The 24,860-nt window shown below is 33.6% G+C and overlaps 2 protein-coding genes across 2 annotated transcripts; both read left to right on the top strand.

Annotated features, from left to right (window-relative positions):
- Positions 1-15,242: 15,242 nt before the first annotated feature.
- On the top strand, positions 15,243-19,840 carry LOC112791846 (uncharacterized). The gene is made up of 7 exons (XM_025834845.3): positions 15,243-15,844; positions 16,334-16,474; positions 16,566-16,931; positions 17,021-17,263; positions 18,352-18,444; positions 18,996-19,196; positions 19,296-19,840. Exons 1-7 carry the CDS (start codon positions 15,518-15,520, stop codon positions 19,506-19,508), a joined length of 1,584 nt encoding a protein of 527 aa, XP_025690630.1. The 5' UTR covers positions 15,243-15,517; the 3' UTR covers positions 19,509-19,840.
- Positions 19,841-20,301: 461 nt separating this feature from the next.
- Positions 20,302-24,860, top strand: LOC112791845 (uncharacterized). Its single transcript, XM_025834844.3, has 7 exons — positions 20,302-20,911; positions 21,282-21,427; positions 21,732-21,769; positions 21,865-22,430; positions 23,502-23,591; positions 24,060-24,122; positions 24,474-24,860. The coding sequence occupies exons 1-7, from the start codon at positions 20,858-20,860 to the stop codon at positions 24,528-24,530; spliced, it is 1,014 nt and encodes a 337-aa protein (XP_025690629.1). The 5' UTR covers positions 20,302-20,857; the 3' UTR covers positions 24,531-24,860.

Below are 24,860 nucleotides of genomic sequence, written 5' to 3'. Positions count from 1 at the left end.
GGTAATGAACACTCTATTTTCATTGATGATGTATTTTTGGTATGTGGATTGAAGCACAATCTTTTGAGTATAAGTCAGTTATGTGATTTAGGATATTTAGTGACTTTCAAAAGACTTGAATGTTGTATTATAAATGAAAAGACTAATGAAATGCTTTTTATTGCCAAGCGTTTTAATAATGTGTATGGACTTACCCTTGATGAACTAAAGGATCAAAATGTAGCTTGCTTTCATTCTAAAGAATCTGAAAAGTGGCTATGGCACAAGAGATTGGGCCATGCAAGTATGTTTCAAATAAACAAACCTGTAAAGAAAAGGTTAGTAAGAGGTCTTCCTTTGATAAGGTTTGACAAAGACATCACTTGTGATGCTTGCCAAATGGGAAAACAAACAAAAATTTCATTTAAACCAAAGGAAGACATCTCTACTAAAAGGCCACTTGAGTTGCTACACATTGATTTATTTGGTCCAACAAGAACTCAAAGCCTAGGTGATAAACATTATGGTTTAGTGATTGTGGATGACTATTCTATATTTGGTTGAGTTTTATTTCTTGCACACAAAAATGAATCTTTTTCGGCCTTTGAAATCTTTTGCAAGAAAATTCAAAATGAAAAGAATTTAAAGATCTCTTCTATAAGAAGTGATCATGAAACCGAATTTGAAAATAATTTATTTGAATCCTTTTGTGAGGAATTTGGAATATCTCACAACTTCTCTTGTCCAAGAACACCACAACAAAATGGTGTTGTGGAAAGAAGAAATAGAAGTATTCAATAAATAACAAGAGCTATGCTTTGTTAGAGCAATGTTCCAAAATTCCTTTGGGCTGAAGCGATTAACACAGCTTGCCACATTTTGAATAGAACTATCATAAGGAAATTTTTGAAGAAAACCCCTTATGAACTTTGGAAAGGTTACCCACCAAACTTGGATTACATGCACATCTTTGGATGCAAATGTTTTATTCTTAATAACAAAGATAATTTAGGAAAATTTGATCCAAAGGCGTATGAGTGCTTATTTGTAGGATATTCCACAACTAGTAAAGCATATAGAGTTTATCATCAAGATGCTAGGATTATTGAGGAGTCCATACATGTTACATTTTGTGATACTAACTTGGTTCAAAGTATTTTGGAAGATTGTGATGCAGAGAATCAAGCTCAAAAGGACAATAAGACTGCACAAAATTATGAAAATGAAAATTCTGGACAAGCTGAACTAGAAACTGCAGCTGCTGAAAATCAATCAAGAGACAATTCCATTTTATCTCATGATTCTGAAGGAAATCCTGAAACCAGCAGCTCTCTGAATCCCTTGGTGACTGAATCTACCTCCAAGTCCACCAGATCTCGGGAATGGAGATTCTTGAAGAATTATCCTGAGGAATTTGTTATTGGGGACTTCTTTCATGGGGTTAAAACTCGGTCTTCAACTAGAAAGGCAATTGAAGGAACAAACATTGTCCTTCTCTCTCAAATGGAGCCTCAAAATATTAAGGAAGCCCTTGATGACCTTTCTTGGGTAAAGGCAATGGAGGATGAGCTTCTTGAATTTGAGAAGAACCAAGTGTGGACATTGGTTCCAAGGCCAATTGGAAAGAAAGTAACCGGAACCAAGTGGATATTTTAGAACAAGCTAGAAAAGGATGGTAGCATTGTAAGAAACAAAGCAAGGCTAGTGGCACAAGGATATGACCAAGAAGAAGGAATAGACTTTGATGAATCCTTTGCCCCTGTTGTCCGAATAGAAGCCATAAGACTTCTCTTAGACTATGCTGTCTTTTGTGGTTTTAAATTATATCAAATAGATGTGAAATGTGCATTTTTAAATGGTGTGATAGATAGGGAAGTGTATGTGGAGCAGCCACCAGGTTTTGAAAACAAAAAATTTTCCAACCATGTTTTCAAATTATCAAAAGCTCTCTATAGTTTGAGACAAGCTCTTAGAGCTTGGTATGAGAGACTAAACACTTTTCTTTTGAAAAATGGTTTTCAAAGAGGCACTATAGACACTACTCTCTTTATAAAAAATTCTAATGATTCTTTCATTCTAGTCCAAATATATGTTGATGAAATTATTTTTGGATCAATCAACGAATCCCTTTGTACTAAATTTGGAAAACTCATGACAAGTGAATTTGACATGAGTATAATGGGTGAACTTCAATTTTTTCTTAGGCTACAAATTAAACAAACTGAAAATGGTATTTTCATTCATCAAGAGAAGTATGCCAAGGAACTAGTTAAGAAATTTGGTATGGAAAATGCCAAATCCGTGGGAACTCCCATGCACCCTAACTCAAAATTAGATAAGGGAGAAACTGAGAAAGATGTAGATGAGACTAGGTATAGAGGAATGATTGGTTCTCTTATGTACTCAACTTTCTTTAGACTCGATATTGTGCAAAGTGTTGGAATGTGTTTAAGATTCCAATCTAAACCAAAAGAGTCCCATCTTTCTGCAGTTAAGAGGATCATTAGATATGTCCGTGGCACATCCAATTTTGGTCTTTAGTATCCTAAGATTGATGATTTTTCTGCAGTTGGTTATTATGATATAGATTTTGCCGGTGATAGGGTTGATAGAAGGAGCACATCAGGCTTATGTTGCTTCCTTGGAAAGTCCTTGAATGTTTGGTCAAGTAAGAAGCAGCCAACAGTGGCTTTATCCACCACAGAGGCTGAGTATATAGCTTCTTCTTCTTGTTGTTCTCAGCTTATGTGGTTAAAAATACAGCTTGCTGATTACAAATTAAATGCTGAAAATATTCTCTCGTTGTGTGATAATATGAGTTCCATTAATATTTCTAAAAATTCAATTTTGCACTCTAGAACTAAGCATATTGAAGTGAGATTTCACTCAATAAGAGAACATGTTCAAAAGGGAGATATTAGCATTCAATTTGTTAAATAAGAGGAGCAATTAGCTGATATTTTCACTAAATCACTAGTTGAGGACAAATTTTGCATGCTTAGGACTAGTCTAAGAATTTTAAGTCATGATTCATTGTTTGAAGATTTCTAATGTGTTTGTTGAAATTTTTGTTTCATAGGTTCGGATGAGACAATTCTGGGCAGAAGAAGAACCATCATTCTGAATTTTATCTTCTGGGCTCTGAACTTTCTTGGAATAGGATTCTGAACTTTCTTTTTCCAACAACACTCTTAACTTGCTGCAATTGCAAACCTATTCATGTATTATGCACATTTTTTTTTATTTCTCATTATCATCATTTCAATTTTTGAAAAACTGCAACTTCTATTTTAATTGTGCTAATGTCTAGTCTGAGAATTCTATTTTGCAGGTCAAAGAGACATTTGTTAAATAAGAAATGAGAGATCTGAATTTTGTAGTGTAAAAATGGACATGGACCATGCTTGAATCTTATTACACATGTGGTCTCTTTTTGTTTTCTGAAACCTTCAAGTGATATGAAACTCTCTTTTTGGTCCTAATGAGTTTTTACCAAGAATTGGTCTTTGCACATTGTGAGTTTTGTTATATATCTATGGTGTTGCTGGTTGAAATATGATCTTTATTTCTCTCCCGAATTTTTCTCAGTATTTCAAAACGCAAAATTTAGCTTTAACATGCCTCTAACACACTATTTTGCAGGTTTTGTTTTTTTTTTGTTTTTTTTCACCTTAATGACAAAAGGGGAGAAAATGCATATATAAGGCTTGATAAGACATAAGACTTACTGAGATTATTGGATATTAGTTTTGATTAGTCTTGTGTTTGTTAATTGACTTGTGTTTATGAACTGAAATCTGTTTGACTTATTTGTGAACTGAACTTGGCTGATTTGTTTGTGACTGAACTTGGATGACTTTAAGTCATTTGAACTTTATGTTGTGCTGGTGAATTGTTGCTTACATGCTGCCGTAGTTTGCAATATGTGCTTGTATGAATTATTAGACTTTTGTGCAACCATAGAATTCTAGATAAGCATGTATATACATTGGATTGTTGTGTTGGCATTATTGTCTGTGTCCTCAAGTTAAGTGATAAGCATACGTAAAGGGAGGCAGATCAAGTTAATCTCGTATCATCAAAGGAACGCCTCTGAACCTTTTATTGCAGGATTTTAGTTCATTTCAAGTTGCAGATTTGAACCTTACATTAACTCTTCCATCCTTGATGACAAAAGGGGGAGTAGTTGTATGTATGAATTGAATTTAGTAGCATATGAATTTTGCTAATTTTGCTACTGCATTTTGCTAATTTTGTTACTGCTGTGAACTATGGCTACTTTACATGATTTGTTGCTATTATGCCCTTATTAGTCTTGATGCTCTGTTTTGGTTAAAGCATGAACAATTTTTGAAATGGATACTTGGTAAAGTGTTGACATGAGATGTTCAATATTAGGCTGAATTTTTTAGTTGCTGTTTGTGTATAATCCCTTAGTCAAGAAGAATTGTGTGTTGTACTTCATTGTGTTCTCTATAAGAATAATGTAAATACGAAAGAAGAGAAGAGCACAAATCTAGGGAGAGCAATACAAAAGCAAGTGACATCATTCAAAGGGAAGTTTCTTAACTTTATTCAAATTCAATCCCTTTTGATTTATGTTAGAATTATGTTTGTCATCAAGGGGGAGGTTGTTGAGTTAAAAAATTAACTAAATTAATTTAATGATAATAAATATTATTTTTAGTGGGTTAAACACTCAATTAGTTTTTAGTTGTGCTTAATAAAGTGTTGCAGGCCAAAGAAAGAATATTGCAGCAGCCCAATAGGAAGAAAAATCAAATCAGAAACAAAGTGGACTATAAAGTACTAAAAACCCAAGGTTGTTAAGCAATAGAATCAGTTGGGCTGAATGAAAACATATCTAACCCAAGTCCAAGTTGACTCCATCAAGCTTCTCATCCAAGATTGAAGACTTTCCTCTCTCTACTTGCTTCGGTCAGCATCAGAACGAAAGAGAGAGAAAGGTACATCACAAAAAGCTAATGTCTAATCACCCTAATCAAAGCAAGCTAAGCTATATTAGAGATGGCCATGCCATGGCTGACATCCTAGAAAAAGGGGTTAGCTACAAAGAAGAAAGAAGAAGAAATCAGAAGCTAGGGCAAAATCAGGTCTTAGACAAATCAGAAAGATCTTTCCATTATTGGTACCCCAAAGTAACTTGCTGAAGCTTCCTTTCCCCTCATACCCATTTCTGGTAAAATGAAGAAAATGGATGTTATGGAGTTCTGCTGTGGATCAACGGTCAAGAAAGGAACTTTGAGCCAAAGCAAAAATAAATGGTTCAGATCCTTAAAGATATTGGAAAAAGGATGAAAGAGAAGATGGAATGTATGAATGCATGAAATCTAAAATTTCTGTTACAGTCCCATCTCTCTCTTCTGCGTAGCTGTTGCTCTATTTTTGTGAGAAGAAGAAGTCAACTGTGTGAAGCAAGCCTATGGTGTGAAAAACTGAAATCATACAAATAGAAAAATCACTTTAGTTTGAAGCCAAGGAGAGATAACCAGTGTTCTTGTGGTGTATGTTCTGAGAGGTGCTCCTTGAAGAAGTTCATCTACTTGGACAGTGTTTTCTTTTAAAGAAGCATTCCGCAAAAAATGAAGAACTGAATCAGAGTCATGCAGATCTGGTTTATCATATAGCATAGAGGTTGTTGAAGAGTCAATCTTCTTCATGTTTTACAGATTGTAATTTACTTTTCATGATATAGTTTAAATATACTCACATGAAAGACCTGATGGATCTTCATAGGGGGAGGGAGTTGTACTTTATAAGCAACCTCTCCAACATGCCCAATGATTTTAAATGGCCATTTGTATTTGCGGATTAAGTCCTTATGAACCTTGCGAAAGGCTTTGAATTGGTGTGAAGAAGTTTAATCATTACCTTGTCTTCCACTTAATAGCTTGCATGCCTTTTCTTCTTATCTGCCTATTTCTTCATCCTCATTGCAGCTTTGTCGAGGTAAGAATGAGTGACATTTGCTTATTCTTTCCATGACTTAATCATATGATAAGCTCCAGGGCTCTTCCCTGAGTAAGAGGAAGAAAGAGAGTGTAGTGTAAGCGGTTGTTGTCCGGTCACAATCTCGAATAAACTCTTCTATGTGGACTCACTCATTTGCAGATTATATGAGAATTGAGCAATATCAAGGAGTTTTGTCCAATTCTCTTATTACCGCTTATAAAATGTCTCAAGTAACACTTAGGTAAGACATTCACTTTTTCTGTCTATCCATCAGTTTGAAGATGGAAGTTTGTCGAAAAGTGAAATTCCGATTTGAAAAGTTTGAATAACTCTGTCTATAACCATTCTGTGAAGTGTGAATTTCGATCACCAATAATACTCTTAGATAATTTTCAGTACTTCACTACATTCTTAAAGAATAACCGTACTGCTTTTTTTATAGTGCAATCAATAAAAATAAGTATAAAGATAACATATTTCAAAAATCAATCTACTGCTACGAGAATAAATCTAAATCCTTTGAATTTTGATAAGAAAAAAAAGAAATTTAGAGAAAAACTTTTTCACGATCACTTTGAAGCAGAAGTTCCAAGAATATACTTGATACCTTATTTTCAATCTTATCCTATTATACATGTATATTGAAAGATTTTTTTATAGAGAATAGTGATTTGGAATCTTCAATACTTAAAATAATGCCATTCAGAAGCAATATTATCCTATCATATCGTTTTTTTAAGTATAAGAGTATTTGTTATTCAAAAAAAAAAAAATGTAAAAGGACTGATTTGATGCGGTCATGCAAGAATCTAACCCAAATCTTTACTATATAAAAATTGAACTGGTTTTAATTGGTTTGCGTCATATTTAATTAGGCGAAGTCAAATTGAAGTTATTATATGACCATGCATCACCACCACTCCTAACATTTGATTTGCTAAATGTTACGAACATATCGGGTAAAATTGTGTGGACCAATAAATAAAGCCAATCTGCACCCACTTCTTTCATATCGAATTCTATTATGCATTTATTATCATAGTTTTTTTAATTTAAATAGCCATTGGCATTAAAAAACAAAGATATTGCGGCAAAGATGATCTATATTATCCATTATATGATTATCAAGTTGATAGAAACAAACACCCTCTTATGTCTATTTCGATGCAGCATAGGCCAACACTACTCCATGTGGTGTTTGTAATTTTGTCACCTCTCAATGATCATCATTTTCCAGAAGTGGAGTTCTCTATGCTTTATATATCGATATCATATTTATTTAACACATAATATATAATAGTTTGTGAAACACGAATGTAGATTATTGTTTAAAGTGGAACTAAAAATAAAAAAAAACAACAACAATTGTTAGATTAGGCGCTGCAGCAGTTATGATTTATGAATGATTAGTAGTGTTTATTTTGTTCCTAAATTGTTATAACCTGTAATATATAGCTTACGAAGAAATTGTACATAATAACCAAGACACCCTTTTTTCTTATTTATATAAAAACCTTAACATTTACATTTTTTTTAAATATCTAAATATAAAAATAGGAGCATCACATACACTTGGTATATATATATTCGGGCTAAAATATATTTAAGGGGTAACTATATATAAGTTCTATTATGTTTTGAAGAAATTTTATAGTTCACTCTTAAAGCATATGTACATATAGTTTAGTTTATTATAACAACATTGATACACATGAAATTGGATTTGCGTATAGTCATCACATCTATCATTGTTGATTTTCTATTGTTGGCCTCATGACAAATTTAAAAGTGTAATATAAAATTAAACTAATAATGGTGAAAAGATGTAGTATCTGTACTTAATTACTTATTAAAAAAGATATAGTATGCATTTCAAGTTCCTATTAAAATATAAATATTTTCCTTATGTACAAATGCTAGGAGAGATTAATGGGGGATCAAAATGCCCAAATGGATAGTTAAAAAAAAAAAATAATGTATGTAGGACTACTCAACCAAATAATAAAGAATTCAATTGTCAAACCAAACTAGTGCTTTCCAATTCCAAGTTCCAACCACATAGGAGCAGATCATGAAAATCCTTAATTATAAGGATTATTGTTGCTAAAAGTCTATAATATGATGGATTGTGTGTCATATACATGCTTAGTTGCTTACTCATCTCATATACAAAAATTAAATCACTATGGTGGGCAGTGTGCGGCTGTGCGCCCTTCTTAAAACAGAGTGGACCAAAACAAACTAAATTAATAATTAAACCAAACCCTAGCTGGCCTCTGTCTCCTAATATAGTTTTGCTATGTTAAGAGAGTTCTGTTAGGTAGACAACAAAAAATTTAAATAACGTGAATAATGAGATAATTTTTTAGCCCACTAAAAATAAAAAAACCTCATCCAAATTAAGTGACAAAAATTTTTTTTACTTTACCTTTTCAAATTTTAATTATCTATCGTTACTGCCTCTCCTAAAAACTCAATCAAGCTATCAGCGTCATTGCTCTCCAACCAACGCCCCACTGATGTTACTCTCACTTTATCAGATATTATCGTCGTCTCTGGCCTCTCAGCGTCGTCGTTGCTTCTGTAACCAGCCCTCGCATAGGCGTTGCTCTCTCTCTAGCCGGACATCATCGTTGCCGCCGAACTCGTGGGTGCCATTGCTGCTTCGCCAACTATCCCCCACTAACGTCGCTCTCTTCCTCACCGAACACCAAGCTCACTGCCAAGCTTCTTATTAGTGTCATCCCTGGTCGCCGTTTCGAAAGGTTAATTGATGGCTAGGGATTTAATTGATAACCATCCACGCACCTAATAAAATGAACATCCAGCAAATTTCGTTGTATTCGCTTAAAACCAATTCAAATTAAATGAACATTCACTTTAGAATAAAAATAACCATCCACATACCTAATAAAATGAACATCCATATCCGAAAAGAGGAAGAAGAAGAGGAGGAGGAAAAGGAGTACCACGGTAGCGAATAGAGGACGGCAACAAGACAGCGCGAGACTGCCGCAGTGGCGCATGGGAAACGCACGGGATGGCATCACTCGTGTGGCAGCAGCCGGCAGCGACACCGCAACAACTCCATGAGAGGGTGGCGCAACACCATACCAACGCCGCCAGGGAAAAAGGGCACGAAAACAGCAAGAAAACAACTGCAGTGGCGACGCTCCTATACACGTGAATGGGAGAGACGGAGGCAGCATGGAAAGGTGATGAAAAGTTGAAAACGGACAAGTGTGGCGGCGCTGCGTCTGCATGGGCTGCGGGGAAGGGGACAACGGCGTTCCAGAGTTTTGTCACTGTGAGGGGTGGTCTTTTGGTCTGTGTCGCAGAACTTTGTTGCTCACCTTTTGAATCATGGTTGTCCTGTAAATTAAGAACAACTAATAATGTAAATAAAAAAATTTAAAATAATAATTTAATTTAATTAATTCAAAATTTAAATTTAAAATTTGATAATAATTAATTAATTAAAGATCTGAATTTTAAAATTAATTTTATTTTATTTTTACTCCATTATTTACATTATTTATTATATGTGTTGTTCATCTATACTTTTTCATATTAGAAACATGCGAAGTCCAAACATTAAGACAAAAGGTGGAAATATAATTTAACCATCTTGCATTTTAATAATATAATAATATATTTTTTATTTTTTATATATTTAATGTATTGAAAATATTAAAATATTTTTTAAAAAATATTTTCTTATGTTATTACTAAAATAAAAAATAGAGAACTCATTTTTTAGAGTTTAGATTTTAATTTAAAATTTAATGTTAAAAGTTTATAATTTAAAATTTAATTTTTAGATAAATAAATTAATTTTTAAAAAAATTAACTAATATTAACTGAAAAAATTAATTACTTAACATTATTCTATTAAAAATTATTTTTAGAACATGTTAGCAAGATTCGAAATAAGAAAATTTTCAATCATACTATATATTAGAAGAATAGTTATCAAATTAACTGTTCATATAAAATATATGTGACTTGACCCTTAGTGACCCCAACTAACTGTCTATCCATTTTCTATATATAGACTTCCATCAAGTTATAATTAGTTAGTTTGTTAGCTGAGGTGTTAAGTTAGTTAAGCTCAAGTTGTGTAGGTTAGTGATGGTAGGATTTATATTGGTCTAGAATTTTTCGATAAAAAGAATCTCTTCGTTGTAAGTATAGTCTAGACCAACAATAAATTTTTTATTACAGTTTAATTTAATTGTCACAAGTTCAACCTAATTTAAATCAAAATAATTAGGAATAGAATTTTGGATCATTTTCTCTAAAAACTGCAATCAAATACTCAATTATTGGTCATGAGATCAAAGAGGTTGATGATAGAAAAGTAAAAATTTAAATGACAAAAAATAAATCAAACAATTAAAGATAACAAATACTAAAATAACATTCACGGCAAGAATTGAGAATCAAGGTCTTCTATTCTTGTCATTAATTATAACGCAATAATTACCAAGAGTTAATCCTATTACGTTATCCCATATTGAGAGAAAGTCAAATAGGCCTAGTTAATCCTATCTTCTAAAGTTTGAATTTCACTTTAGAAAATAAAGTGTGATCTCTCACCATTAATTTTTTAAGTGAGACCAATAATAAATATGAAAGAGAAACTATTCAAAGGTAGAAGATCACACTTTACTCTCTAAAGTGAAATTCAAACTTTAGAGGATCCAAATCCGCATCAATGGAAACAAGATTAACTAACAACTCTAGATCACCAACATAAGTTGAGTATTAATGACTCAAGATTACCAAATTTCTCTTTTTAAGTCAAGAATGTTCAAAATCTACTCTAAAACTAAGTTAAGTATTTTATCAAACACTTGATGTACATAAAAAGAAAAACATATTAAATTGCAATAATAATAAAATCTAAAGCTACCAAATGCAACAAAATAATAACAACAACTCAATTAAGCATCAAAAAAATATGAAACATCAAATTGTATAAAGAAAATTGAAATTAACAAGTGGGTTCATAAACTAAAAATGACAAAAATGAAAAATTAACAAGAGAGACTAAGAGAATTAAAACAATAGAGCATGGAAATATAAATAAAACTACACAAAATAAGAATTGAAGAATGAAATTAAAGAGAAATTAAATTAACAACCATAAATTATAGAGAGAAGAGAGAGATTCTCTCTCTAAAAAATAACCTAAAACAAGATACTAAACTACCCTAATTGCTTTCTCCTTTTTTCTTCTTGAATTTGGCCTCAAATACTTCAGAAATAAGTTGGATTTGGGATTGAAGGAGCCCAGAAATAGCCAGCCTTGTTTTCTTTAAATGAGTCATGTGCTTCGTGTCACATGTACGTGAAAGGTCACGCGTACGCGCGACTTGGCAAAATCTCAAGTCACGCGTACATGCAAGGTCAGGTACATGTGCGATCGGCAAATTTATAAAACTTTATTTCTTCATGAATTTTCTATTTTCACATGTTTTTTTCATTTCTTCAATTCAATATTTGTCTTTTAAGCCTGAAATCACTTAACAAATATATCAAGGTGTTGAATGGAATTAAACGAAATTAAATTTTATAATTTAAGAACCTAAAAAATATGTTTTTAATCTTAAGCACAATTTAAAAAAAATTCACAAAATTATACTATTTCATTGAATAAATGTGAAATAAATTGATAGAATCCACTAAATTTAACACAAGATAAATCCTAAAAGGGTTTATCAGTGATCAGTAACTAATAACACATTTTAATGTATATAAAGCACTTTATACGATAGTTTTAGTTACTTAATCAATCTCATTTTTAAATAAAATCTCTCACTCAAGAAACTATGAGCAAGGTTTCAAATTTTTCTCTCCTTATTTTTTAATTATTCCCTTGTTTTTCAAGTAGCTCGAAACACCATTCATATGGTGCAATGAGTGTAAAAGCAGGGGTGAAAGATTTAAACAACCATTAAAAGAAACGATTGATTAAGATTGAATCAAATTTAGAGATTTTTAAATTTTTGCTAGATCAGGAATGATTTTGGCACCAATGTCAAGAGCTTCAACATCAAAAAATTCATCTCCTCCTATTTTTGATTTCTCTCACAATTCTTCTTTTCTTTTCTTATGTTCATTCTGTCTCCTCTTAAATTTACACTACAAAATTTTATGAGAGCATGTCACCTCACAAATTCTACATTTCAGTAAAGGTAGTGGCTCTAATCAACGAGTTAGAGAGAAAAAGATTTGAATATACATCTTTTAAAGATTCATTGATTTATTACTGAGTGAACATGGAACGATCAAACCAAGATCTCCTAAATACAACCATTGATATGCAAACATTGGCAAATTTGGTAAGCTAGATCAACCATATGCAAGCTCAATTAGTCAGAAACAACTCTAATCTTCTTACAGATCCGATGAATCCCATTGATTTCTATGATTTTGATCTGAAACAACTATCACAATTGGGAGAAGGCTATGTGAAGAGATCTAAAGTCCAAATATAAGGTTGAATTCTTTGATGGATAGATCTCGAAACCTGATTTCAGTGATCCACTTTATAAGGCATAGAACAGGTGCAACAATTATATATGTAATTTCTTGGATCAATTTGACATTGATTCCAAAAATTGCACAAAGCGTGATATGACACAATATCGTGTCAAATTATGATAAGACTTGAAGTATCGATCGCTACTTCAAGGAGATTTGTTTAAGATTGTAGAGTTAGATGATGAATTATCTTCAATCAAATTAACAAGGAGAATTCATAGTCACAACATATTTTACAAAATTGAAAAGAGTTTGGATGAGCTTGACAACTTGAGGCAAATTCCTCAACGTGTGATGCAAGAAGTGTGTATATGGCTTAAGCACGGTTAGATTTTTGAAAGGGTTGAATGAAATATACTCAAATGTGCACTCACAAGTGATGCTGATGAAGCTTTTTTTTTTGTTGCCATCAACGGTGACTCGTTATTATGATGAAAAATTTCTTCGGATAGAAGATTATGTAAACACTTACTTAAAATTTCACTTATCAGATTCTAGATTCTATTGTGGAAGCCACAATGGAATCTGAAGAATTCGTTATGATATATCTGATTCATGCATATCGGGTGGATCATTTCTTTTTCTAATATAAGAAATCCGTAATTTTGTTAGATCAATTCTTAGAAAATCTCCAATCAGATCATTTATATTTACTTCAACAAAAGAAGTATGGGATTCTTCTATCGAAAAACGGTATCTCTCAACTCGATAGGTCAAAGACTAATTCGTCGGAGATCGAAACTCCAGTTAAAGATCTGTCACTAACTAATAAATTGCTGCATGTATAAGGCGAGATTTGAATTTATGATAGTTGCTTAAATGCTGATGAGCCTATTTCAACAATTGACCAAACTTTTGCAATGATGCTTCAACAAGAAAGGCAATTTCAACAACTCGAGCCTATTCATGACATCAAGACCTTAGTCAGTGCATCAAACAACACTGCCACCTCCTATTCTATTTTGAGTGTTTAAGTTTATAATTTAAAATTTAATTTTAAAATAAATAAAATAATTTAAAAAAAATTGGTCGATGTTAACTAAAAAAGTTAATTATTTAGTATTACTGTATTAAAATAACTTTTTAGAACATATGTTAGCAAGACTCGAAATAATATTTTTAACCATATTATGTGTATTTAAAAAATTAACTATTAAAATAATTATTTATATAAAATATATATTAAAAATAAATTAAACAATACATATATTTATAAACAAAATAATTGGTTTGACCTTTTCTTTAAGCAAAAGCAAAAGCATATGATACTAATAACGTCAAGGTAGAGCCATCGAAACCTAATTTATATTTAGTTAGTCGACTCTCCTAATTAGTCAACCAAAATCTCACCTATTATATGCTTAAGAATCACAAGTACTAGTATTATTTGTAGATATTTTAGTTTTCTTTGGGGAATTAAAACTTTGCTTGCATGCATGAGGCTGTGGTTTGGCTAGGGTTTAAATTAAGTGGCTAATAGGTATGCTATACATACGTGTATTAAGCTCATTTGCATAGATTTTTATATTTGTAACGCATGAATATTATGCTCAACCAACTAAACTAACTTTCTGGATTTTATCCCATTAATAATTATAGGCTCAAATAGTCAATAGAATCAAGGACAATTAAGCTATATAATAACAATTAGGAGGTGCCATTTTGTGAAGGATTTAAAATAAATATATTATATATAAAAAATTAATTAGAGGGATATCCACCGAATAGTAGGTATTTTATTTGCTTTCCCCCAAGATTTGGCATCTTCTTGTGCAAAAATTTGATTGTGATTTGCGTAATCTTTTCCATTTGGTTGTACTATATCAATATCATTGGAACTTTGGATCTCACTTTACCGAACATGTGTAATCAAAGCATGTTCATGGGTATGTGAAATTGGATGAGAAAACAACAAAAAGTTGGGAGCATCCTTCATCTTTTCAAATCAAACAATGGAAAGAGATATCGGATTCTCGTGGTAGAATTCAAAGATATGCTATAATATTATATATGGTATACTGTTTAGGATTATGAACATAAAAATGGACCCCAATCAATGGCCTTTTAATAAAATAAAAGTGTTATTAAAGTAATGCAGTGTACTGTTTCAAGTTCTGATAGGATTCTTGACCAGGAAGAAAAAAATGTCATGACATTATCATAGATAAGATTTATTTTTTCTCTTTTATATTGAAGAGAAAAAAAAGGGCCAAACACTTTTTCGCTAAAAGACATAAAATTAGTTGAGAGGAAAGGAAACTTATGGTCAAGAATATGCTTATTGTTAGCTTCTTAATTTTTGATTAATTAAGAAACTACTAGTCGTTAATCATTATCTCTTTTCTCCCCCTATGATGTGTCGATGTTCTTTACTTTAAGATATATGTCACTATGTCAACATCAATATATAATGCTAGAGTTTTAATTTTTTATTTAAATTATTAAAATTTCAAAATCACAATAATAAAATGATAAAGAGAATTTAAATTTGAAAAAGTTAATCAAAATTTTAGGTTTAAAAAAATTACAATTATTTTTGAGCGTCCAAGTGTCTTTTTTTTTTTTGGTATTCATGGTTTCTATTTTTGTTTGATAATCATGATAGGGAAGAAAGAAGGAAAGTACCCTATCAATTTTGCACCTCATTTTGGTCACAATTTTTGGCCCAAATATATTTGGGCCTCGTGGATCGCAATTTGGCCCATTATCCGTAGCAATAAAAAAGGAAAGGTGAGTGACACAATACTGGCTTTCATAAAAAGTCAACAATACTAGGTCGCAAGTTTCAACCGTCAGCGACTCCCATCATCCCCTGCTAGCCACGTGTCCCAGCAACAGTTCCCAAAACTAACTCCCAGCAAAAATTCCGATTCCGATTCCGAATCCCCAAACCTCCCCCCCCATCCACAATGAATCAATAATAGAATCTGGTCAATAATCCGCTCTGAAATCTGAATTACTCAGCACAAAACCCGAAATTCCCGAAATATCCCTTGCTCTATTGATCGGAGCTGCAATGTTAGTGTTTGATCGCGTTGTGTGTTTTCTTGCGATATGGATAATAGGGTTAGGGATTGGTGGTTTGGGTTTGGGGAATGCGCTGAAGATGCCGTTTAGAGTGAACGACGTGCTTCCCGTTCTGCCACGTGGCATATCGTGGCCAGTTCTAAACACGTTCCACAGCGCCGTCGATTTGTTGCCGTATTTTGTGGGCTCCGTGACTCCCTCCAATGGCAGCATTCAGTGGAAAGGTGCTTGCTTCTATGATAACACCGCCAAGCTTCAGGTCACCGCTTCTGACTTCGATCAACCTGGTTTGGGTGGTGGCGTTCTCCATCTCAAGGTTCCCTCTCTTGTTCTACAAAACAGTTCGGTTATCGTTTTCCATTATGCCATGTTTGTGTATTCATTTTTTTTTTCTTAATTTTGTCTTAGAAATATGAAAAACTTAGTATTTTCAATTTTTTTTTAATAAACAACTGTCAAATTTTCCATGATGTTTTAATTATTTTTTGTCTAACTCACTGAAATATAATACATTTGGATAGTAGTTGGAATCATGTCACTTTGTGAAGAGTTCTTGTTATTGTTGTTGTAACTGCATAGCTTGTGTTATTTCAATTTCAGTGTGACTGTGAGCATGTTTATCTACTATTTGCTGATGCTTGGTGCAACTGGTAGGGCAATGTCAGTAGATTTTTGGATGCAAGCTTCTAGGTTGAATTGTTTGATTGGAAATTTCCACTTTCTGCTTTCTTTTGTTTACTAATATGGCTTGGCCTGTAAGTTTCCTTTTCAGTTTTGGTGAAAAGTAGTTTTGTTCTATGTGTAGACAGATGCCGCACATAGCTGGACCTGCATGGATCTTTATGTTTTTGCAACTCCCTACAGGATTACATGGGACTACTACTTCTCTTCAAGAGAGCACACCTTGAAGTTTGATTCATGGGAAGAGCCTGCCGAATTGGAATATGTAGTAATTTTTGGCTCTATTTTCCTTTAATCTTATTGTGGCATGTTGCATCCTAATTTTAACATTGGAATATTCTTACTGAATTGAACAGGTAAAGCAGCATGGGGTTTCTGTGTTTCTCATGCCATCAGGGATGCTGGGAACCCTGCTTTCTCTAATCGATGTTGTGCCGCTCTTCTCAAACTCTGTGTGGGGTCAGAAGGCCAACTTAGATTTCCTGAAGAAACACATGGGAGCTACATTTGAGGAACGTAGTCAGCCTTGGCGTGCAACTATTGATCCTACAGATGTTCATTCAGGAGACTTCTTAGCCGTGTCAAAAATTCGTGGTAGGTGGGGAGGTTTTGAGACTCTGGAAAAATGGGTAACTGGTTCGTTTGCTGGTCATACGGCAGTTTGTTTGAAGGATGAAATGGGCAAATTGTGGGTTGGTGAATCAGGGCACGAGAATGAGAAGGTATGCACAGAGATAGTACACATACAAGGGGTGGTAACTTGCCTCCATTCTATTGTAATTAATCTTAGCACAATCTTTCTTTGTTTTAGGGTGAAGAAATAATAGTGGTAATTCCATGGGATGAATGGTGGGAATTGGCTCTCAAAGATAATTCCAATCCACAGATTGCCCTGCTCCCCTTGCATCCAGAAATGCGTGCAAAATTTAACTCCACTGCTGCATGGGAGTATGCTCGGAGCATGTCTGGCCAGCCATACGGCTATCATAATATGATATTTAGTTGGATCGACACTGTAGCTGAAAACTATCCTCCTCCTCTTGATGCTCACTTGGTATTAACCTTTCCTTATTTGTTATTCATACGTCATAAGTATGCAATTGAACAAGGCATTGGGGGTAAAAATTTATGAAACAATTAAGCTCCTATGATTGTGAAAAATAAAGTTGAACCTTAAGTAGGCATTTGTTTCAAAGAGTTTCAATTTATTTCTGGGAATTGTCCATGGAAACATATTAGTCCCATGTTTATTTGAAGTTTCAAAATCTAATTCGTGGGAATAATTTTTATCTAAAATATAAAATTTTATTCCCATTCAAAAAGGTGGGTATTTGGTATTCCCATGTCAAGCGAATGACAATAATAAGCTCATCCTTTTAGTGATATTGGGGTTATTTTAATAATTAAGAATTGATTCTATGAATATGTATAATAAAACAAATGTATCTTAATTTATTATTGGGAATTTTAAAACAATTCCCAATTATTTGTAGTACTAAATAGCCAAGGTTTTTTTTTTAATTAATACTTGGGTATAATAGTCCCAAGAATATAATTCCTTAAAATATATTTCTTAACCTTGAAACAAACGCCACTAAGTAGTTAAGTCTAGGGAAGAAATAAAACTTTTGGGTATCAAATTATAAGTTAGTTTGCAAGAGATACAATTTCAAAGAAATTTTAACTAGAGTAAAGTATACTTTATCCTTGAAGTTTGTCAAAAGTTTTAAAAATATCCTTAAGTTTTATTTTGTTTCAAGGATAAAAAATATACTTTACCCTAGTTAAAATTTCTTTGAAATTGTATCTCTTGCAAAGTAACTTATTATTTGATACCCAAAAAGATGACAATGGGAATGAAGGACTATGTATCAACACTGCATCGAGAATTATGTTGGTGTTGCATTTATTCATTAGTGTTACATGCATGTTTTCCTTTCCATTTTACAAGAAAAAGTTTGTTCTTCTCATTATTAGTGTGTGCTGAGGCTAGCAGCTGATGAAGCAACTAATCTCTACCCTTCATTCATCCATGTGGATCTCGAGCAAAAACACATAAACTTATAATTTATTTTTTGTTAAGATTTATTTTAGACTTCTATTGCTATGATAATCTTATTGTAAACATTGTTCTTTTTGCAGGTAATTTCTGTCATGTCTATGTGGACTAGATTGCAACCAGCTTATTCTGCAAATATGTGGAATGAAGCATTGAATAAGCGGTTAGGAACTGAGGTATGTATTATTTAATTTTTTAATGGGAACAATTCTCAGTCAAAACAAGAAGAGAAACTACACTTTCATATTTAAGTTTTGCATTGACCTTCATGTTTGTTTCTGTTTCTTGTTAGTAATAGTAAAACATTCAAGAAGAAAATTTACATGCTTTTTAATTAGCATGTTATTTTATTTAATATGGGATACATAATCTTTCTAGGGTATTGTAATCTTCATGAAAGCTCAAACTGGTTTGATACCCAAATACATTTTTTGTTGCTGAAATCTTTTCAAGTTTCTTAAATCTTAACCCTTTTTGTATTTGGCTTTTTTTTTGCTTGACATCAGTGGTCGGATAGGATATGTCATTTGTATAAACTATAAATTATATAATATAATTTCTTACAAGTTTGGGCATCCCTTCACGGGCAAATAAAATTCTACCGAATATTGCAATTACTTTTGTTTTTAGATCACATGATATCTGGTGGCTTATTTTACTCAACAATATGTAGGCTGCTACTACTTCTTTGAAAGTTATGAAACCTCTGACTTTTGTATGCTTGTAGGGTTTGGATTTGCATGATATTATAGTAGAGACCGAGAAGCGGGGGATACCTTTTGATCAATTACTGACCACACCAGAGCAAGATGAATGGGTATATAGTGATGGAAAATCAACAACATGTGTTGCCTTCATTCTTTCAATGTATAAAGCAGCTGGAATTTTCGGTCCTGTCTCTAGCTCCATTCAAGTAACCGAGTTCACTGTAAGCCACACCTTGTCTCAATGACTTGTTTGAATGGACCCTCACCATGAGTCAGCATAGTTCAGTTTTTCTTATGATTCTTCATTGTCACATTTGCAGATTCGGGATGCATACATGCTCAAAATTTTTGAGGACAACCAAACACGCCTGCCGAGTTGGTGCAACAATGAGAACGACTGGCTTCCGTTCTGCCAGATTCTCGGGGAATACAGGATGGAGCTGCCGGGCTACAACACCTTAGAGCCATATGCCAACATGAATGAGAACTGTCCTTCTCTTCCTCCAACTTATGATAGGCCTTCTCGATGTTAGATCTTTCTCTATCAGTTATCAATCTTCATATTGAGTTGCCTGTTTGCTTTCAAGTCATGGCATCTGATACTTCCCCATTCTACAATTGTCTATATTAATCCACGGAACGGGGAATAAAATTTATAAAGTTTTGACTTTATTGCATTCAGAATCTGAACTCAGGATCATGATCGTGATTATGAGATTAAAGAATATGTTATCTTTTAATAATCTCATATTGATTATTATTACATCTTAGTTATGTTGAGACCATAACATAAATAAAATTGTAGATTAATAGGTACATTCAGAGGTTGTAAATTAATATTTTAAGTTGGTATTGATTGTGCTGATATGGTTTTGTACTGGAAACAACCCCCACTAAAGCATTACACTAAATATGTTTTGTTTTAACCTAATAATTTTTTTTGCACTGCAAGAAAATTAACTATTACACTAATATCTAATTAAATTTTGTCTAATGATAGTTAAAATAATTATTGGCACATTTAATATTCTAATATTCACTCAAATATAAGATTTAACTAGACAATAGAATAAGGGTTTTGTGATTTAGTGTTTTAACTAAACATACCTTTTATTGCTTTTTTTTTTCTGTGGTATTCTCAATTCAACAGATCAATGATTAATTTATTGCAAATTTGAGTTCTATTTAAAAATTTATTGTTAGACATTGACTAATAAATTGCTGCATGTTCAAAATGAATTTTGAATATCCACACTTGTTTTGGACAAACAAATATCCTAACTTAAAAAGAATATAAAGCCGCGTCTTTTGGGCAATAAAAGGCCCATTGAAGTACATTTGTTTGGGCCTAATTGGGCTTCTCTACTCCCGAAACGCCATACCTTTTGAACTCTCTTGAGAACCGCATCCCGCTAGTCGCTACACTTTCAACGGCGTTCCGAGCGACGTTCGGTCGACAAGGCGGTGGCCTCAGTTTCCCAGCGACGCCGTCCGATTACTCTCCAGTCTCTACTATCCACCACCACAACAGACCTCCTCCCAGCTCCGAACCCCAACGGCTACTGTTTCAACATCAGAACACACCGAACTTTAAGCTCAGTTCCGCCACAACTAATTCCCCCACTCTCCCTCTCTCTCACTCTCTCTCTCTCTCTCTCTCTCTCTCTCTCTCTCTCTCTCTACACGCGTTTCGGTTCCGAACAGAGCCTTGAAAGGTTTTCAACCTTCAACTTCAACGGGATCAGGGACGTATCTGCTTGCTTTTCTCGCTCGCTCCATTATTGTTTTCGTGCTTCGCGTCCGAATTGGCGGGTATTCGTAACCGGAGAAAGATTTTTCACTTGAATTCGTTTTGTGAAGTTAGGGTTCGGTGGTTTTCGCTATGTCTGATACTTCCAGGGGCCGGGTTACCATTACTCTTGGGCGTAGCGGTCAGGTAATCGTGTCAAAAACTTTGGAACAACTTCTAAGTCTTTGATTTGTGTAAAATGAACTGATTTGAGTACTTTGAGCTACTTTGCTTTTAGCTGAACTTTCTTTATCTTTTCATTTTCCCCCTGTTTTTTCTTTGAATTGGCTCCTTTCTACTTACTCAATTGAACGATGCTTCTAATTTTGATTTGATTCTATCGAAGGTGACACACCTTGTATGATATTATCGATGATTTTTAATTTTAAAATTCTGTGTTTATGATTGTTAGAGGAGAAAATGTTCATGTTCTCACTCTTATTTTTCACATTTTATTTTATGATCGGCATAACTTCATTTATACTAATGAGCCTATCTATTTTGCATTTGAATTTAGGTTGTGAAGAGGGATGTATCAGCAACTGATGCTTCTTTCTCAGGTTCATATGCCTCTGCTGGGACGAAGAGATCTGCAAGAGACAGGCTCGGAAATAATGCTGACAGTTCCTCGTGGTATGGGAATGAATTCAGCAGCAATAAAAGGTATGTTTGCTATTCGCCTGGTATCAGGAGCGCTAGTATGATATCGGATGTGGGCACTCCGCATAGTGAGGAGAATAAAGAATGTATTACTTCACTACTGTATTCTTTGATTGTTCTGTAAATTCACCATGAATAATATATGCGTAGGCAGTATAAATCAGGAAAAAAAGGTAATAGGTTTTCATTTCGAGACTCTAATGATTTGTGTTAGACTCAGACTAGCCTACCTACTTCTCCAAGTCTGTATAAGGTTCAATTTTAAATAGCAATTGCTTCTGTTGATGGTTCTATTATTTTGATGCAGACATCGAGGCCATATAGGCATGTCAAATGGGCTACATGGTAGTAAAGTCCCTCAGCAATGAATTCTTTTCCTTCTAATATTCCTCCATTGATTAATTTGAAATTTATAACCATGCTGTTGTCAATTTACTTAGATAGGCGAATTGGCAAAGATGATCTTCGATTAAAGCTCATGCGAAAAAGTGCGTCTAGACAGTCTAAAAGGAACATAGACCTCCGTGAAAAACTGTTGAAGGCTCACCCTCTGTCAACAGGTGTTAATTCCAGCCGGCTCTTGCCTGAGCCAAGTGAGTCAAGCATGCCCAGGCAAACGCATTTGGCTAGAAGTTCTAATGATTTAACACAGATGGAATCCATGAGATGCTCCTACTCTCCTTGGTCATTAGATCATAATCTTTCAAGACAAAGATCACCTGATGGGTTTCCTAGCACATCCCATGCAATTTCACCTCGAAGAAATGCAGAAGAGTTGCAGAGGAGGCCATCAAACCAGACAATGGATGGTGTCAGGCAAGTTCCACGTGTAACTAGGAATGTTCTCGAGTCTACAAGGGCTACAAGGCCTCCAAGTGCTGCACCTTCCACTATGATGGCATGCTCCACAATGTCCACATTGCCTTCAGTAACGGCTAAGCCTGCGGCATCTTTTCTTGGCCAAATTCATCCATCAAGCAGCATTGCTCAAAGGACTCCATATGTGGTGAATTTCATTTTCCTTTATGCTTAATACTTCACCGTTTCCTTTATTTTGCTTGGAAGCGTGTGTCATGACCATCTGCTAGTTATCATGAATTCTTGATTGTGTTTTTTGATTTTCTTGTGCCTTGTGGCTGTTGCATATGCTTCGTTTTTTTAGTAACTTGATGACATTTTGGGTGTTGCTCTGAGTACTGACTGGAAAATGGAAATGCCTGTGATGTGGGGCTTTATATAGAAAGATGTTCTAACTATTGCCTTGCATTTTGTAACAACAGTATCACAGCAAATTATTACATCTTGGGTGATTCAAATCAATTACTAATTTATGATATAATGGGTTGGAACTGTTACTTCTGCACCTTGCTGTGTATTTTGATACAAGTACCCTCTTTTTGGATAAAAGACAAGCACCTCTCTGTTAATCCTGGTTTCAATTTAAGGGTAAAGTTCTGGTCTCGCTGTTGCTAGAATTATAGAATTGGAATTTGAGCTCATTAGCTGTCTCAGTATAGTATGCTGTAATAAATCTGAGTCAGAACCTACTATCATCCATGACTGTTTAATCACCTAAAATTGTGGATTTCCTTGTTGTTAGCCCTTAGTTTATCAGGAAATTTTCTGGTCCTTGTTTAATGGGGTAAGGATTTGGTTGATATTATACCAATTTATGATCTTCTGAAAGCTTGAATACCCATAAATGATCTTATTCTATGCATGAAGCTAGAAATGCAAGCATCCTTTCAAAAGTTAATGTCAATATTGATTTTCTTTCTTTTCTTCTGATAGAAAGCATTATTGATACACTTGATTTTTATCTTTTCCTGTGATCTTTCCTATCAAACAAATGGGTCAATATTACATATGAATTAGAATGGTCTCTGGGCTTGAAGTTGAATGCTGAAATTTTATATAAGCTTTTATAATTATTGTCAGTCGGAAGATTGTCTGAACTTTTGCACTTTTGGAGTTTCAGTACTAAGCAGAAGCAGATGCATTTTTGCTTGTGTCAAATTCTATGAATGGAACAATTATAAACCTTGTACTGAAATTGCTGTAACTGGTTATGATGTAGGGCAATGAACAGCAATCCTACCAAACTGTTGATGGCCTGTTAAATGCACTGGGGCTTGCAAAATATGCAATTCTCTTCAAGGCTGAGGAAGTATGTGATTTATTTATTATTTACATGATGAATTACCCTGGTATCTTGTTTTTCAAAATAAATTTCTGTTTTTAGTTGTAACATGTCGGATGAAATGTTGGAATTATGCTATGGCTGCGAAAGTGGTAACCCTGAAAAATGATTGGAGAAGACTAGATATCTGAGGATCTTTTGACTGTTTAATCCTTTGCTATAGAATTTATATTTTTATGCAGTCTCTTGCCTCTTGACATGGTTCTTTCCCGTTTTGCTTCTGATTATATTAACTTTTCATGACATGGAATCAATGAAATAGTAATATACATTATTATGTCATAAGTTTGTTCTGTATATTAGTTGAGCACCGTCTTGTATACTTCCTCCTTTCGAAATATACTAATGACAGGACTGAATACTTTGTATTTCCCTGCATTACCCTGGATTAAGTTCTATCTTGGAGCTAATATTGCACACTGATATTTTATGCAGGTTGATATGACTGCATTGAAGCAGATGAGGGAAAATGACCTCAAAGAGCTTGGAATTCCAATGGTAATTATCTTTCTTTTCATTTATTGCCATGTTCAGGTCCTGTTACAATTGAGCTTGGAATTTAAATTAAACCTCACGTAATATGTATGGATTAATGTAGCACTGTTATGTCTATCAACGATATTTTGGCATGAGTTCAGTTACTGGAATTGTGAGTAAATTTCTTAGCTATGTATTCTGCATGACATTATTTGTTGTTGTTCACCTGTTCTTGCTTATTATGATATGAAGTTAATTCATAGTAGCTTGTTACAGGCTACTCCAAAACAACTATATATTGGAAATTTAAATTCTCTTGTTCTGTGTGCATCTGCAAGTTTATTTGTCTTACGAATGCTGTTTGAGTTTCAGGGCCCAAGAAAAAAGATTCTTCTTGCTCTGTTGCCTCGTGTCAGACGTCAACAATGATCTATAATGCATGATGCAGAAGCTGATGGATATTGGATCACCAGTTTTCTCTGGTGATAATGATACACAATTACACATACATTTGAGAATATGTACAACTGTATACATATGCCTTCTCCAATGAGGGTTGAGAATGTCCCATGTATCGATGACAGGTTTGCACTCAAGAACAAGTATTGACCAAAGATTTAGATTTTTTTTTTCTTCTTTCAGGTATGTTGATCTATAATCTATCCTATCCTAACAATTGTTCTTTTGCTTATTGTTGGATGAAATGTGAAGTTGAATAATTAATTTTATACTGGATACACAGTAGAAATTTTCCTTAAA

This window comes from Arachis hypogaea, chromosome 13 (assembly GCF_003086295.3).
Source record: "Arachis hypogaea cultivar Tifrunner chromosome 13, arahy.Tifrunner.gnm2.J5K5, whole genome shotgun sequence".
In the NCBI taxonomy this organism is placed as follows: domain Eukaryota; kingdom Viridiplantae; phylum Streptophyta; class Magnoliopsida; order Fabales; family Fabaceae; genus Arachis; species Arachis hypogaea.
Note: the sequence above shows the minus strand (reverse complement) of the source record. Positions and strands in the feature narration are given on the sequence as shown.

Bases quoted from the DNA above. Each gene is read 5' to 3' on its own strand.
- LOC112791846 (XM_025834845.3), top strand. From the start codon at position 15,518: ATGTTAGTGTTTGATCGCGTTGTGTGTTTTCTTGCGATATGGATAATA. The intron at 15,845-16,333 runs GTTCCCTCTCTT...TTCTATGTGTAG, and splicing joins GTGGCGTTCTCCATCTCAAG to ACAGATGCCGCACATAGCTG. The intron at 18,445-18,995 runs GTATGTATTATT...GTATGCTTGTAG, and splicing joins ATAAGCGGTTAGGAACTGAG to GGTTTGGATTTGCATGATAT.
- LOC112791845 (XM_025834844.3), top strand. From the start codon at position 20,858: ATGTCTGATACTTCCAGGGGCCGGGTTACCATTACTCTTGGGCGTAGC. The intron at 21,428-21,731 runs GTATGTTTGCTA...ATTTTGATGCAG, and splicing joins GAATTCAGCAGCAATAAAAG to ACATCGAGGCCATATAGGCA. The intron at 21,770-21,864 runs GTAGTAAAGTCC...CAATTTACTTAG, and splicing joins CATGTCAAATGGGCTACATG to ATAGGCGAATTGGCAAAGAT.